We start from the raw sequence: 16,396 nt of genomic DNA on the forward strand, positions 1-16,396 counted from the left end.
CGACCTGCCAGTTGCCCGGGGGTGTCAGCAATCTAGCCACTTGGATGCTTTTCTTTGAGCAACTGAATCTGTGCCTCAGAACTAGGAAGATAACAAAATTAAACTGTTAAGTGATTTTAAATGAACTGTACAGTGGTTTCAATTGTGAGCCCACATTAAATATCTGAACAAGCCCAAGCAAGTGAATTCTACAAATTTGTTGGTTGACTGCATTACTGACTTGAGTTTTTGAGCACATTTGAAAATGATATTTTTTGAATTAGGGGATAGTTATTCTCACCTATAATAAAGTCAGGAAGGTGTGAATTCTAGCATAGATTGAAATTATTTTTAATCCCTGCCAGCACCAGCCTCCTGCTTATTTCATTTTTAAGTGATGATATGTGCTTTGATGGAAGCTTACCACAAAATTTCAGACTCTTCGCCTTCCCTCAAATATTTTTGTTAGATTGGGACTCTTTCAAGAGACTTCATTAGTTTCGGAAAAAATAGTGGGGGCTCCTAGAGTCTTCCTTTGGACCAGACACTTTGACATAAAATGATTAGTGTACTGTGTTTTCTTAAAGTTGTACTGCCCTGTAATATTATTGCTACAATTGTGTTCCTATAAAGTGGTCGATGATATCAGCCAAATAACTGTATTAGCCGTTTTATAACAGAGCATGAGACCAGTGTGATCTCTACTATCCCTCCTCCAGCCTGCTAAAGTACCAGCAATGTGTGTATTTGGGTTTAAACAAAATGGTACTCAACTTTTAAAAAATTCATTTATCTTATTGCAGTACTACCTCTTGAGATCTGTAAAGCATGTAGTTCTATGACAAAGGTAGAAATGTCCAACTGTATCTTTTGTATTTCTGGATATTATAATGTTGCATCAAGTTAGTTATAAAATAAATACTAGCTTTTTTTATTTTCCACAATGCTCCTATAGTAATAGGACTAGTTTATTTGTCTAACAGAAGGAGTCTGACAATTTTGGTATCTTGTGCCAGCATCAAGCACCTTATATTGTGACCTCTCACATTGCAATTGCCAAGTTGTGGGCAGTTTTGTGTTATGGGCTTATGGCCAGTTGGAACCGGATTGAAACTGCCCAAGCTGATTTGAGAGACCCATACAACTGGCAGAGGTAAGAGACTCTAATCCCATCATTTGGGTTGGATTCAAACCCAGATTCTATTGGTGAAGGAACAGTGTGTTAATTCACTGCACATTTAAGACAGTTGAACTGTAAGTAAGAAGTGGACTCACTTGTGACATAATTCCAGTACTTAGTGATCTCTTGTAGTTCACTATCCTCTAACTTTATTTTGTGTAAAAGCTTAAAATAGCTATTCCTCCAACCCATTACTTGTAAGATGCCCCTTACGTTGCAGCACTTATGGTGACAATTGGAGCAGTGACATCATGGATATTTTAGTCAGAAAAAACATCCAGCTGAATTGCATTGGGCACTTCAAGTAAAACTGGCCCAAATTCAAAAAAATCATCCATTTGGTTTCCCCAATGTCATCGATGACGACATGTCATCGATGACGACGAACACCTCGCTAAGGCCATCCCCACGCCTCCACTGCTCGCCTTTAAACAGCCACCCAACCTCAAACAGACCATCGTTCGCAGCAAGTTACCCAGTTTTCAGGAGAACAGCGTCCACGACACCACACAACCCTGCAACGGCAACCTCTGCAAGACTTGCCAGATCATCGACACGGATACCACCATCACATGAGAGGACACCACCCACCAGGTACATGGTTCATACTCCTGTGACTCGGCCAACGTTGTTTACCTCATACGTTGCAGGAAAGGATGCCTCGGAGCATGGTACATTGGCGAGACCATGCAGACGCTGCGACAACGGATGAACGGACACCGCGCAACAATCGCCAAACAGGAGGGTTCCCTCCCAGTCGGGGAACACTTTAGCAGTCAAGGACATTCAGCCACCGATCTTCGGGTAAGCGTTCTCCAAGGCGGCCTTCGAGACACACGACAACGCAAAATCGTCGAGCAGAAGTTGATAGCCAAGTTCCGCACCCATGAGGACGGCCTCAACCGGGATCTTGGGTTCATGTCACGCTACACGTAACCCCACCAGCAAAAAGGGGGAAAAAATTTATATGTTTTTTAAAATTCTCTCTTTCTCTCTCTCTCTCTCTCTCTCTCTCTCTCTCTCTCTCTCTCTGCCATTTTGAGTTTCTTTCTGCCTGCCTGTGTAATAGACACAATGTATATCGAGTGTACTGGGACGTGCTGTTCTCCGTGACTGGCCTGTTTGAATAACAACGACACCTTTTGATTGGTGTGATGCTGTCCCAACATAGTATAAGATATGCGATTTGAGAACCTTTTCATTCATTCATCTGACGAAGGGGATAATCTCCGAAAGCTTGTGATTTTAAAATAAATTTGTTGGACTATAACCTGGTGTTGTAAGATTCCTTACATTTGTCCACCCCAGTCCATCACCGGCATCTCCACATCTTGGTTTCCCCAGGAATAGTTATCAAGTCTTGGGCTCCCTGTTGGGTGTGTAAAATGGTATTAACTTCTGTTCGATTGAGGAAGCAAATAATGAATGAGATATTTATTTCTAGTACTTTGTGATCTCCAAATAAGATGGAATAACCCCTGACTATTGTGGATCTGAGACAATTCAATAAACGTCCCCCAAAAATGAGAGTTCACATTGTCGCACCAATTCAAATTATTCAGACACGCCATCAAGGAGACTTTCAGCCCACGACAGGCATCAAAGATGATGACTGCCTTGTGGTTGTAATTCCTCAACACAGGAAGTTGCTGAGATTCTGTATCTGAAACAGCCAAGGGTTGAAATTCCATTGAGCAGTATTTTTAGCGCACTGATTAACACTTTTATGTAAAATTTTTCGGTGTACTATTTTAACAAAGTTGTTAACCAACATGCGTCTTTGGTTGCAGACTCCTTAAGATTTCAGATCTGGTGCATCTATTCAGACAAACAATTGACTCAGCAGAGTTTACTCTTGACAAAACCACTTTTTTGGAACTAGAATATCTAACAACTTAAAGGCAATACACTGCATTTATAGACCTGATATTCTCACTATACTAGAGCAGTGTCCTTGCCACTATACTAGTTCATATAATTAAAGATGAAAGTTCAGTCACCATGCCACTGCTGACTGCTTAGTGTGCTTTTAAGATTGTAAACAATTTTACAACACCAAGTTATAGTCCAGCAATTTTATTTTAAATTCACAAGCTTTCGGAGACTTCCTCCTTCCTCAGGTAAATGTTCAGGATGAACATTTACCTGAGGAAGGAGGAAGTCTCCGAAAGCTTGTGAATTTAAAATAAAATTGCTGGACTATAACTTGGTGTTGTAAAATTGTTTACAATTGTCAACCCCAGTCCATCACCGGCATCTCCACATCATGCTTTTAAGATGGTTAAGGTCATGTCTGTACCTCTGCCCATTTGGCTTTTTATGACACTGCTGTTCCTGAACCTCCTCTCAGTGCTTTTCCAAGTGATTACTTGTGTTGCACTCAATGCAGATAAAGCCTTTGCTTTTAGTTTACCATATTGTGCACAAGAGCACAGTGCTTTCTTAATGGATGAACAGTGCAACCGAGATCACTGTTTCTCATCTTGGAGAAGGATACTTTCCCCACAGGATGCATTTCTCATCCTCATCAACTACAAAATTAATAGCCTCAAGGAAGGGATCCATTAACTTAAAATGGAAGAATTTTTACTTTTTCAAGATCAAACCGTTTATCATGTGTTGTGTGACTTAATACTGATTCTGGAATACCTATTTCATCTCGTGAACCTGGGTCTGAAATCAGTGCTCTATACCCCGTCTACATGATGATGGTATCATTGATGATGGTGAAAGCCTATGATTCATCTCCAATTTAATACAGGTTGTGGGTTCTCGTATGATTGTAAGGTTTGATTTTCGCAAGGAATGTTTTCCCATACACAGGAAATCGAATATCAGATTCATCCAAGGACAGATCTTTCCTTGATTTCCTTTGGGCCCTCTTCGGCTAGCTGGATGCAACTTGCTTCAAGCTTTGTCGTGCCATCATGAATCTTTTGCCACTTTTTCCTGTCACAAGCATCATGCTGTGTCAACTAATGTGTTAGTTGAGATGCCACATTTTTTTAGATTGGTCTTCAGACAATCCTTACACCTTTTGAACTGACCACCACAAGAGTGTTTACCAAGCTTCAGCTCACTGTAGAATCCGTTCTTGGGTAGTTGAGTATCAGGCATTTGACTAGGTGACCACCTTAGCTGCGCCTTTACTATCATTGCCTCTATGCCTGGTATATGTGCTCTTCTGAGGACCTCAAAATCTTGTGCCATCATTGAATTTTCAGGATTTTTCTGAGGTGATTCTGATGTGGCTAAGTAGTCTAGTTATCGCATATATACGGCAAGGACCTTAAGTTTTGTTGCCAGTTTAATGCCCCTGTCCCATAACCTCACATGGAGCCTTCCAAAAGCCTTACTAGCTTTAAACAATCAATGGTTCACCTCATCATTTAGGAGTGTATCATGTGACATGGTGCTTCCTAGGTAGGTGAATCTATCCACTGCCCTTCTATGGTAATATTGAGTTGCACATAAGGTTTTCCAGGGGTTGCAGTCATTTACATGCAGTAGCATTTTACATTGCCAGCATAGGTGATGTGTGTGCATGTCCATGGAACATCTGTCCTCAGCTCCAATTTCTGAAAAGGCTTGCCAAATAGTGAAATGTGTTCTATCATCCAATAGAAAGGGACTCCTTATGAAACAGTAATAATAATTTGTCTCAGTCAGCAGTCTTGTTATGGGCTAATATCAAGGATTGTTTATTCTTTGTAACATCCTCTACGTACAATGTGCATATACCCACTTGTCACAGGGGAGAGTCACTACGGCTCAAGCTTCTTTAAGATATCTGATGTTGGGTCAGGCCCCTTGTGCTCTATAAAAGGCACAGTTTTCTTGCTTCTCAGCTCTCTTTTCGCCTTCCCCCTTCTCGTCCCCTTGCACCTGCTGTTCCTGTGGTTAGAGAATTTTTCATCTGGCTCTACTCCTGGAGTTTCTTTTTATATAAACACTTCACATACACATTTTACTTTCTAATCTTCATGGAAAAAAAAATATTTCTTTATTCTCCAGAAGCCAAATATGGCCACCTGGGGGGCACTACCAATTTATGAATTTTGTACCATGCACCCCAACTGATTCTACCTTGGCTGTACACAAAAAATACATTCTGGGTACACTTTCAGTTCTTTCTATCCATTAACAGCAGTCTTGTCTGGTTCATTGTACCAAAAACTGAATAGTTTGACAGTTTTAGCATTTTTTTTTTGTTCACCAATAATTTTGGTAATTTTATAGTAATTTTAGCACTTTCCCCCTTCCCCCATGTTTGGCATAAGTGTTTGTGCGAGTTTTCAACACCATCTTGTTTTGGCTGAAGTTTATTTCTAAATGATGTGGATACTTCATGGTTGAGAATAGTGGTTAAGTGAAAAATTAAAAACAAATAATTTTTTAACAAATTTAGGTAGTTGTCGTGGATTACAGTGTCAAATTTTTTCCATTTTTCATCCCTTTCAATATTTTAAGACTTTGAATTTGTTGCATTTCGCACAGTTTACAGTATGCAGAGAAAGTTGGGTTTCAACAAACTATTCAGTTATATGGCATCTTACTAACTCCTACCGTGGGAGGTATGCTTTTGCATTGCACTGTGCAGGGCCCCCATAAATGATGGGGCTACTTTGTAGATGTTTGTACCTCAGTTGAGATACATAAGATATGTTAGTGAAACAATATGAAGATATTGATTCCTGCATTTTGAGTAAGGATTCCATACATCATTGGGAGCAATGTTTTTGGAACCATTGGGAAATGCAGCCACAGAAGATGTAGATTGCCAAACGGTAGTGGGTGTTTAAGTGCACACAACCAGTTCAAAGCATTTTCTTCCCATTAGTTAATGGCTCCAAAAAAGAACAAGAACATTCAGATCTGTCCTGGATCTAAGGAGCATGAACACACTACTTTGGAAAAGTTCAAAGTGGTCACACATTCATGTATATTAGTCATATTTACTGATAAAAGATTAGTTACACTCCCAGCTTTCCGTGTCACAAGAAATCTGCATTAAAATACAGTTATTTAATTGGATTTTAAGGTAATTCAAATGAGTAAACCTGTAGTATAAGTAGGTAATATATATTTTACTTGGCAACAATCACAATTTAGTTCACCAGTGTAGAGAATGTTTTTAATTTCTTCAATTGAAGAGAAATTGTCAATTTTAAAGTAGCTGTGTTTTAATAATATGTAGGCTGCTTATAAACAGTTCTAAAAGTTAGTAATAGATGAACAGGGGGCTGAATGGGTGAAGCTGCCATTTTTCAGGTAAGCTAGAATTGTGTGGGGGGTAGTGCATTTCCTAACCAAAGATGGCAACAGTTGTCTTTCCATTGTTATTAGAAATTGAGGACCAAGTGATATTTAAGTACTAAGATATGCTGAAATATAGAGAATAAGTATAATGAAAAATCACACTTGTTTCTTTCCTCCCTTAGGTGCTTATATGACATCCTATTTAAAATATAATTCTGAGGAACTCGAACAGGAATTGGATGGTGTGAGAAGCAAGAAGTCAAAGCTTGGTATTTTCTCTCATTTATTTTTCTTACATTAGAAAAGAACAATACTATATTAAAGAACTGAAAATCTGGAATTTAGAACAGGAAAAGCTGGAGAAGCACAGCAGGCCAGTCAGCATCTGTGAAGAACAGACAATTGACATTTCAGGCTTGTGTCTTCCTTCACATCTGAAAACTGAAACATGGGCATGCATATAAATAGGGTTAGAGGAAGGAGGGGAAAATGTAAAAACACGAGCAGACAAGTAAGCACAGAGAGTAAGTATCAACAGATTGATTGCTGGATGATGCAACAGATCATTTCAGTCAAGTAATAGACGGGAGATTGAAGACTTTAAACAAAATGTGATTAGCCAAGGCAATGCAAGGTGTAAGCAAAATAGGAGAGATGGAAAACATAGAATACTTATAAGATTTGAATTTAAATTGGGGTTGAAATTTAAACAGAAGGTGCTGGCAAAGTACAGTGGTCCTTCAGAAAGAGAAAGAAGTCGTCAGCAGGGATGGTGCAGAACACCGCTGCCACCAGCGATGTGTTCTGACGACAGGCCCCCTTGCCTCCCACCCCTCCATGATGCCAGATCAGTCTTTCCTCCTCCATTCACTCCCACATCATCTTGCTGGAAACTAAATGGATACAACTCATGCCCGAGGTTACTGGTCAGTGTTCAGATTGGAAGGCTGCAAAGTGCCTATGAGATATTGTTCCTGAAGCTTGACCTTTGTTGAAACAGAGAGGCGGGCTGCAGATAGTTGGGGTTACATTTGGAAGCACTTGCCAAAGCAGTCACCTAATCCGCATTTGGTCACCCCAACAACAAAATAACAATAAAAGCAGAACTGCTGGAAATACACTGTGTTTTGAGAAAGGTTCAATGATTGAAACATTGGGCTCGATTTTATAACGCAAGTGTGGGCGCATTGGGGGGTGGGGGCTGCAAAGAAAATCGCATTTTCTAGGAGCGGGCAGAAATCCCGGCTCCAACATGCCTAAGAGCACACACGACCAAGAATCATCCGGGTACGCGTGCCTTTCCCGAGCCCGGAAGTGCCGGCGGATCGATATTTAAAGCATCAATTCAAATGTTAACCTAGTTTAAAAATCCAATTAGGTATGAAGGCAAGCGATTTCAATGCTGCCTCAGTATGTTTCCCGTGCTGCGTGAAATGCTGCGTGAAATACTGCATGGGGAACGAATTGTGTTTTAGCCGGCAAACATTTGGATATTTAATTCCCTGTTCGACAGATGGGGATAAAAGGTGAGTTATTGCAGCAGAGCACTCCGTTCTCTCAGACAAACTTTTGGCTGAGATCTTTGTGTTTAGACTGAAAATTCTTGGTTTCCAGTCAGAATTGTTCTATTTACACATATTTACCAACTTTTCGGACCTCCTCAAACTGACACCATCAGGATGGGGGCGGGGAGGGGGGCACGATGGCTGCATTCACCAGTACATCCGAGGACGAGCAACATCACCATCCTTGCTAGGCACGGCTTGCACTTCCACCACTTGTAGCTCCACAACACAGTGCTGCACCACAGGCACCTGCACAAGTGCATAGAGGGCACCAACAGAGGGAGCGATGCGCAGGAGGCACTTTCCTCGTCAGAGGATCCACAGACCGAGGCTCAGCTTCCTGGACTTCTCTGAGGAACAGTGCACATGGAGGCTGTGAGTGAGTCACCTGGTGGTTGCAGACATCTGCAGCCTCCTTCATGCCGAGCTGGGCCTGGCGGCATCTCATTACTCGTCGCTGTTAAAATGACCACATCCCTCAACATCTTCGCCTCTGGATCATTCCAGGGTGCCACTGGTGATATCGCCGGGGTCCCTCAGTCGTCTGCCCACAATTGCATAAGGCAGGTCACCGACGGCTTGTTTCACAGGGCCTCTCAATACGTCAACTTCCTCATGGATGACCTCAGCCAGACGGAGAGGGCAGTGGGATTCTACTCTGTGGCTGGCTTCCCACGTGTACAGGGTGCATTCAATTGCACGCATATAACAATCCGAGCACCTCCACACGAGCCAGGACTGTTCATCAACAGAAAGGGTAATCACTCCATCAATGCTCAACTCATTTGTGACCACTGCAAAATATTTCTTCACGTGTGCACCAGATTCCCTGGCAGCTGCCACAATTAATTCGTTCTGAGGGAATCCAAAATCCCGGGCTTCTTGCACGCACCGAAACACCCTTAAGGGCTGGCTCCTCAGGGACAAGGGATACCCCCTATGCACATGGCTCACGTCACCTCCGAGGAACTCCATCAGCGAGCAACAGTGTCGATACAACGACAGCAACATTGCCACCAGGTCGATAATTGAACATGCAATAGTGCTGCTGAAGATGCGATTTCGGTGCCTCGATCGTTCTGGGGGAGCACTTCAGAACGCACCAGCAAGAGTGGGTCGCATTATAGTAGTGTGTTATGTCCTGCACAACATGGCGCAACTGAGAGGGGGTACTGGTTGATGAGGCCTCACCCAGCAACCACATCTGCAATCAACATTGAGGTGGAGCAAGAGGAGGAGGACGAACCCATGGGCAGAGCAGCGGTTCACCTGGCCGCTTGTGAGGTCAGGGAGTCACTCATGGCCTAGCAAGCCACTCAGTTATAAAATCTTGCTTAAAAAAGTCATAATAAGAATAAAACCGGACGGACCACTAGGCACCGGACACGACAAAGGCAAACCAAGCCCAGTCGACCCTGCAAAGTCCTCCTCACTAACTTCTGGGGACTTGTGCCAAAATTGGGAGAGCTGTCCCACAGACTAGTCAAGCAACAGCCTAACATAGCCATACTCCCAGAATCATACCTTTCAGCCAACGTCCCAGACTCTTCCATCACCATCCCTGGGTATGTCCTGTCCCACCGGCAGGATAGACTGACCAGAGGTGGCAGTACAGTGAAAGACAGTCAGGAAGGAGTGGCCCTGGGAGTCCTCAACATTGACTCTGGACCCCATGAAATCTCATGGCATGAGGTCAAACATGGACAAGGAAACCTCCTGCTGATTACCACCTACCGCCCTCTCTCAGCTGATAAATCAGTCCTTCTCCATGTTGAACACCACTTGGAGGAAGCACTGAGGGTAGCAAGGGCACAGTATGTGCTCTGGGTGGGGGACTTCAATGTCCATCACCAAGAGTGGCTCGGTAGCACCCTACTGGCCTAGTCCTGAAGGACATAGCTGCCAGACTGGGCCGGTGGCAGGTGGTGAGCGAACCAACACGAGGAAAAAAACTTACTTGACCTCGTTCTCACCAATCTACCTGTCGCAAATGCATCTGTCCATGACAGTATTGGTAGGAGTGACCACCGCACAGTCCTCGTGGAGACGAAGTCCTGTCTTCGCACTGAGGACACCATCCAACGTGTTGTGTGGCACTACCACCGTGCTAAATGGGATAGATTCAGAATGGATCTAGCAGCTCAAAACTGGACATCCATGAGGCGCTGTGGGCCATCAGCAGCAGCAGAATTGTATTCCAGCACAATCTGTAACCTCATGGCCCGGCATATTCCTCACTCTGCCATTACCAACAAGCCAGGGGATCAACCCTGGTTCAATGAGGAGTGTAGAAGAGCATGCCATGAGCAGCACCAGGCGTACCTAAAAATGAGGTGCCAAGCCTGGTGAAGCTACAACTCAGGACTACATGCATGCTAAACAGCGGAAGCAACATGCTATAGACAGAGCTAAGCGATTCCACAACCAACGGATCAGATCAAAGCTCTGCAGTCCTGCCATATTCAGTCGTTAATGGCGGTGGACAGTTAAACAACTAACAGGAGGAGGAGGCTCTGCAAACATCCCCATCCTCAATGATGGCGGAGTCCAGCACATGAGTGCAAAAGACAAGGCTGAAGCGTTTGCAGCCATCTTCAGCCAGAAGTGCCGAGTGGATGATCCATCTCAGCCTCTTCCCGATATCCCCCACCATTACAGAAGCCAGTCTTCAGCAAATTCGATTCACTCCACGTGATATCAAGAAACGGCTGAGTGCACTGGATACAGCAAAGGCTATGGGCCCCGACAACATCCCAGCTGTAGTGCTGAAGACTTGTGCTCCAGAACTAGCTGCACCTCTAGCCAAGCTGTTCCAGTACAGCCATAACACTGGCATCTACCTGACCATGTGGAAAATTGCCCAGGTATGTCCTGTCCACAAAAAGCAGGACAAATCCAATCCGGCCAATTACCACCCCATCAGACTACTCTCAATCATCAGCAAAGTGATGGAAGGTGTAGTCGACAGTGCTATCAAGCGGCACTTACTCACCAATAACCTACTCACCGATGCTCAATTTGGGTTCTGCCAGGACCACTCTGCTCCAGACCTCATTACAGCCTTGGTCCAAACATGGACAAAAGAGCTGAATTCCAGAGGTGAGGTGAGAGTGACTGCCCTTGACATCAGGGCAGCATTTGACTGAGTGTGGCACCAAGGATCCCTAGTAAAATTGAAGTCAATGGGAATCAGAGGGAAAACTCTCCAGTGGCTGGAGTCATACCTCGCACAAAGGAAGATGGTAGTGGTTGTTGGAGGCCAATCATCTCAGCCCCAGCGCATTGCTGCAGGAGTTCCTCAAGGCAGTGTCCTAGGCCTAACCATCTTCCGCTGCTTCATCAATGACTTCCCTCCATCATAAGGTCAGAAATGGGGATGTTCGCTGATGATTGCACAATGTTCAGTTCCATTCGCAACCCCTCAAATAATGAAGCAGTCCGAGCCCGCATGCAGCAAACCTGGACAACATCCAGGCTTGGGCTCATAAGTGGCAAGTAACATTCACGCCAGACAAGTGCCAGGCAATGACCATCTCCAACAAGAGAGAGTCTAACCACCTCCCCTTGACATTCAACGGCATTACCATCGCCGAATCCCCCATCATCAACATCCTGGGGGTCACCATTGACCAGAAACTTAACTGGACCAGCCATATAAATACTGGGCTACAAGAGCAGGTCAGAGGTTGAGTATTCTGCGGCGAGTGACTCAGCTCCTGACTCCCCAAAGCCTTTCCACTATCTACAAGGCACAAGTCAGGAGTGTGATGGAATACACTCCACTTGCCTGGATGAGTGCTGCTCCAACAACACTCAAGAAGCTCGACACCATCCAGGACAAAGCAGCCGGCTTTATTGGCACCCCATCCACCACCCTAAACATTCACTCCCTTCACAACCGGCGCACTGTGGCTGCAGTGTGTACCATCCACAGGATGCACTGCAGCAACTCGCCAAGGCTTCTTCGACAGCACCTCCCAAACCCGCGACCTCTACCACCTAGAAGGACAACAGCAGCAGGTACATGGGAACAACACCACCTGCACGTTCCCCTCCAAGTCACACACTATCCCGACTTGGAAATATATCGCTGTTCCTTCGTTGTCACTAGGTCAAAATCCTGGAACTCCCTTCCTAACAGCACTGTGGGAGAACCTTCACCACACGGACTGCAGCGGCTCAAGACCACCTTCTCAAGGGCAATTAGGGATGGGCAATTAATGCCAGCCTTGCCAGTGACTCCCACATCCCATGAACGAATAAAAAAATATGTGAACGGTTCTCGTAAGATCAGAAAGTGAGATGAGTCCAGTCCTCTCTCCACCTGGAAAGACCAGCCCCAACACCAGCCCCCCAAAGGCGCCCCCCCCCCACAAATCAGTCTTGCAACTACACATACAGCCACTGTAAAGTGACCCACTGGGTGGCATCAAGTGTCACCATTCACGATGAAGCACATGAAAGGGCACTATCACAAAAGCCAGTCAAGAATGGACAAGACGTGGCAGTAGTGGTGAGAATGATAACATTTAATGTGACTTTAACAAAAACCAAATATAAATGAAAAACATGATAGTCTGTTAGACGCTCTTATGCATACCCTTTGTGATCACATCCTTAGCCTTTCTCTTCCTACCGCTTCTACGTGGTGCATCCCCTGTAGCTGCAGCAGATGTAGTGGCGTGTAGTTGCTTGTGTCCATGGCAGGACTGTTTCGATGCTTTCGGCCTACGCCCTCTGGGTTTTTTAGCCCATGAGGGCCCCTCCAAAGACTCATCCATCTGCATGTGTGCAGGGGCAGACTCGGCCACCTGGAGAAGAGGCAGCATTGCGAGTGCTCGTGGAGAGGGGGCAATGGGTGAGACGTGGGAGCGCATTGAGTGGCGTCCCCACTTCCATGTCCCCTTTTGCCATCATCCCTCTCCTGGACCAGGCCCACGTCACTCCTAGTACCCTGCTGGAGAACAGTTTGGTGGACATGTACGATGCCTTGGAAGCCCAGTTGTAAGGTTTCTGTCTGCCTGTTGAAGGCAGCAGAATGTTGTTCAGAGAGTCCGCATGGCCGTTGTCAGGGCCTGTATGGATTAATCTGTGAGCCGTGCTTGAAGAAGGAGGCTCGCCTTCTCTCCATCAGACATTCCCGCACTTACCTGCGACACTATCTCAGACATTTCAGCAGTTACATGCGACACTATCTCAGACAGTTGCTCACGTCCCTGTGACACTATCTGAGATTCCGTCACGTACTTGTGCCACCATTCCACTAATGCAGGAGTTGGACTCCTCCATCCTCTGTGCTATTGTGGAGACTGTGCATGGCACTTGTTCCAGTAGCTCGCAAATGTGCTGTTGTCCCTCGATAATTCTCCTTTTAAAGGATGGCCCCCGGGGTTCAGCATCTGTGTCGAGCTGGGCAGAGCCTGGCGAGGAGTGCAACCATCTCCGCGGATTCTCCACAGCTGCCCCTGCCACCAGTGTCTGCTCGTGCTCACCCGTGTGGGTGACTCACCAGCTGCCAACCCAACTAACTGACTACTTGGACCCACTGAGGTGTGAGTATCTGGGTTGGTGGATGGCTCGCTAAGATGTGATGGTACGCCTTCAGAGGCCGGGACCTCCTCTGAGGAATCGCTCTTTCCCGTCACTGCGGTCGTTGAAGGGCCTTTAAGAGAACAGAAGGCAATATTAAGCATCATCACGGATGTGTCATGTGATGAGCATACTGAGGTGTTCAACATGCCAATCATTGTTAACATTGTTGTTTATGTGTGTGATGAATGTTCAAGTTGCGTCACCAGACGTTTGTGGGATGCCAGTGTCGGCATCCCTGATGGACAGGCATTCGAGGGTGTGGCTGATCTGCAGGGCCTCCGTCTCCACGAGGACCACTATTTGTTCTGCCCCCCCCTCCAGTCCTTCCCCTCTTGGGTGCATTTTGTGCTCTCTTCTAGAAGGGGAGAAAGTACATACGTGTGAGAGTGAGTGACAGTGAAGTGGTCAGCCGATGAATGCATTGCTTTGGGTGAGGCTGACCGTGAAAGAGGTGCATCAGAGGGTGAGTGTGAGACAGAGACATCACATTGGATTAGGATTGGGGTGAGTGGGAGTGGTGGGGTCACAAATGGGGAGGTGAGGAAGTGCTCAGGAAGTGAAGATAAATTGAGGATGAGCCTTAAGTGCGTGTGAGGAGTGATGTGATGGAGTAGTCTTGGCAGTGCAGAATGAGTTGGGTGGGGGGATGATGTGGAACACAGTATGCAGGAGAATCAGTAAGTGTACTCACTTTTTCTGACCTAGTTAGGTCATTGAAACGCTTCCTGCACTGGACCCAAGTGCAGCAGATGTTGCTATTGCTGGTGACCTTCTCTGTCACCTTGAGCCAGGCCTTCTTGGTGGCAGAGGCAGGGCACTTCCTCCTGTTGGCCGGGTAAAATAGTTGCCTCCTGCTCCTCCTCACCCTGCCAGTAGCAGCTGAAGTGAGGCATCGCTGAATCTTGGAGCAGCCTTGTCCCTGTGCTGCTCCATTAGGCTGCCTTGCTCTTTGCTCCAGCAAAATCCATTGGAGCAATGGCCCTTTAAATCTAAATGCTCCAGCTGACAGCCTGTCATGCAGTTGCGCAGTCCGCCCACTGCGCAGCTATCGGACGGCAAACCCGGAAACAAGGTTAAGGGGCACCAATTAAGAAGTGATCGCGTGGGGAAGTAAATTTTTATTATTCGGGTGTGCCATGCGCCCATTGACACACTCCCCTACCCACCGCTGCCATCCCGCCGCCCTTTTAAAATTGAGCCCGTTATCTTAAATAGATGCTGACATCATTTTCAGCTTCTATTTCATCAAGAACAGTAGTCTGTTGGAAATGAAGGAAGATGCAATTATTACCCTAAAAAATTAAAGCAGAACATGTCTTCAAAGAAACCAAACTGCCATTGATAGCTAATGAACTCAAGTCAGCAGAGGAACTTCATGGTGGTTCCAAATCAACTCATTCAGAGACATACGGACCGCAGGGGTTGCCAGCGGGGGGTCGACTGGGCGTGTGGGTAACCCGCCCAGTAAAATCGGTGGGTTCCCCATGCAATCGTAAGTAAATGGAAGCCACTTACCTTGGCTTCCGGGTTTCGTGCTGGAAAGCTGCGCAGCAGGCGGACTGCGCACCCGCACGTAGGCTGTCAGCTGGAGGAGCCTTATTTAAGGGGGCAGTTCTTCACTGACTGACGCTGCAGATGGGAGCCAAAATTACAGCATGGAGCAGCCCAGGGGAAAGGCTGCTCCCAGGTTTAATGATGCCTTGCTCCAGGTCCTACTGGATAGGATGAGGAGGAGGGGGGAGGACAGAGATCTTCTCCCTGGCGGACGGGAGGAAGTGGCCTTCCTGTGCCACCACGAAAGCCTGGCTTGAGGTGGCAGGAGGTCACCAGCACCACCAACATATCACGCACCTGCATACAGTGCAAGAGGTGCTTCAATGACCTAAGTAGGTCAGCTGAAGTGAGTACTCATTCCCCTACACTCAGTCTGCCACATCACCGCCCCCACCCCACATCTCCTTCTGCACTGCCAACACTACTCTATCACATCACTCCTCATACCCACTCAAACCTCATCCTCATCTTACCTGCACTTACTCACCTCGCCAGTACTCATCCCACCACTACCACTCAACCCAATCCTCATACAATCTCATGGTTCTATCTCATGCTCACCCTCTGATGCATCTCTTTCACGGTCAGCCTCACCCAACCTGCCACTACCTGTGCTGCAGCCACAGGGCATGCATCACATATGTGCAGTAGGAAGTGTAAGGCAAACGTATCATGAGCATGAAGGGGATGGACAAGGGTGTTTGAGGGTTTCTCATAGTTTTTAACTTATATTTGATTTCTGATCAACTCACATAACATTATATTGTCACCTCTACTGCCACGTCTTGGCCTTTCTTGACTGGCTTGTGCATAATGCCCTTTCATGAGGTTCTCCATGAACACCCTTGATGCCACCCATTGGGTCACCTACAGTATGTATATGTGTAGTTGCACGACTACTTTGTGCAGGTGCCTGTTGCGCAGCACTGTGTTGTGTAGCTCCACGTGGCGGAGGTGGACGGCGTGCCTGGGGAGGCTGGTGATGTTGGTCGTCCTCCAATGGAGTGATGAATGCAGCAATGGAAGCCCCCCCCCGCCCCCCCCCCCCCCCCCATCCTGACAGTGTGAGGGAGTCCACAAAGTTGGTAAATGTGTTTGGACAGCAGAGTTTAGGGTATGATTTAATAATTTTGAGTGTGGAGATAACGGTGTGGCAGGCAAAACTTTGTCTGAGGTGACAATGTCCTGCTGCACTGAATAAGGGTTTACCCCGCACCTGTTAAATGGACCTTTGCAGCTGCCACTGGCTGCTGGCTGCAACACGTCT

The 16,396-nt window shown here is 46.1% G+C and overlaps 1 protein-coding gene across 1 annotated transcript in view; it reads left to right on the plus strand.

Moving 5' to 3' along the window:
- lmbr1 (limb development membrane protein 1) overlaps positions 1-16,396 on the plus strand; it is a 189,594-nt gene that overhangs the window by 115,172 nt on the left and 58,026 nt on the right. Inside the window, exon 10 of the mRNA XM_068008238.1 lies at positions 6,601-6,687. Within this exon, the coding sequence (XP_067864339.1) occupies positions 6,601-6,687 (87 nt within the window). The remainder of the gene's footprint in view (positions 1-6,600; positions 6,688-16,396) is intronic.

This window comes from Heptranchias perlo, chromosome 2 (assembly GCF_035084215.1).
Source record: "Heptranchias perlo isolate sHepPer1 chromosome 2, sHepPer1.hap1, whole genome shotgun sequence".
Classification (NCBI taxonomy): Eukaryota; Metazoa; Chordata; class Chondrichthyes; order Hexanchiformes; family Hexanchidae; genus Heptranchias; species Heptranchias perlo.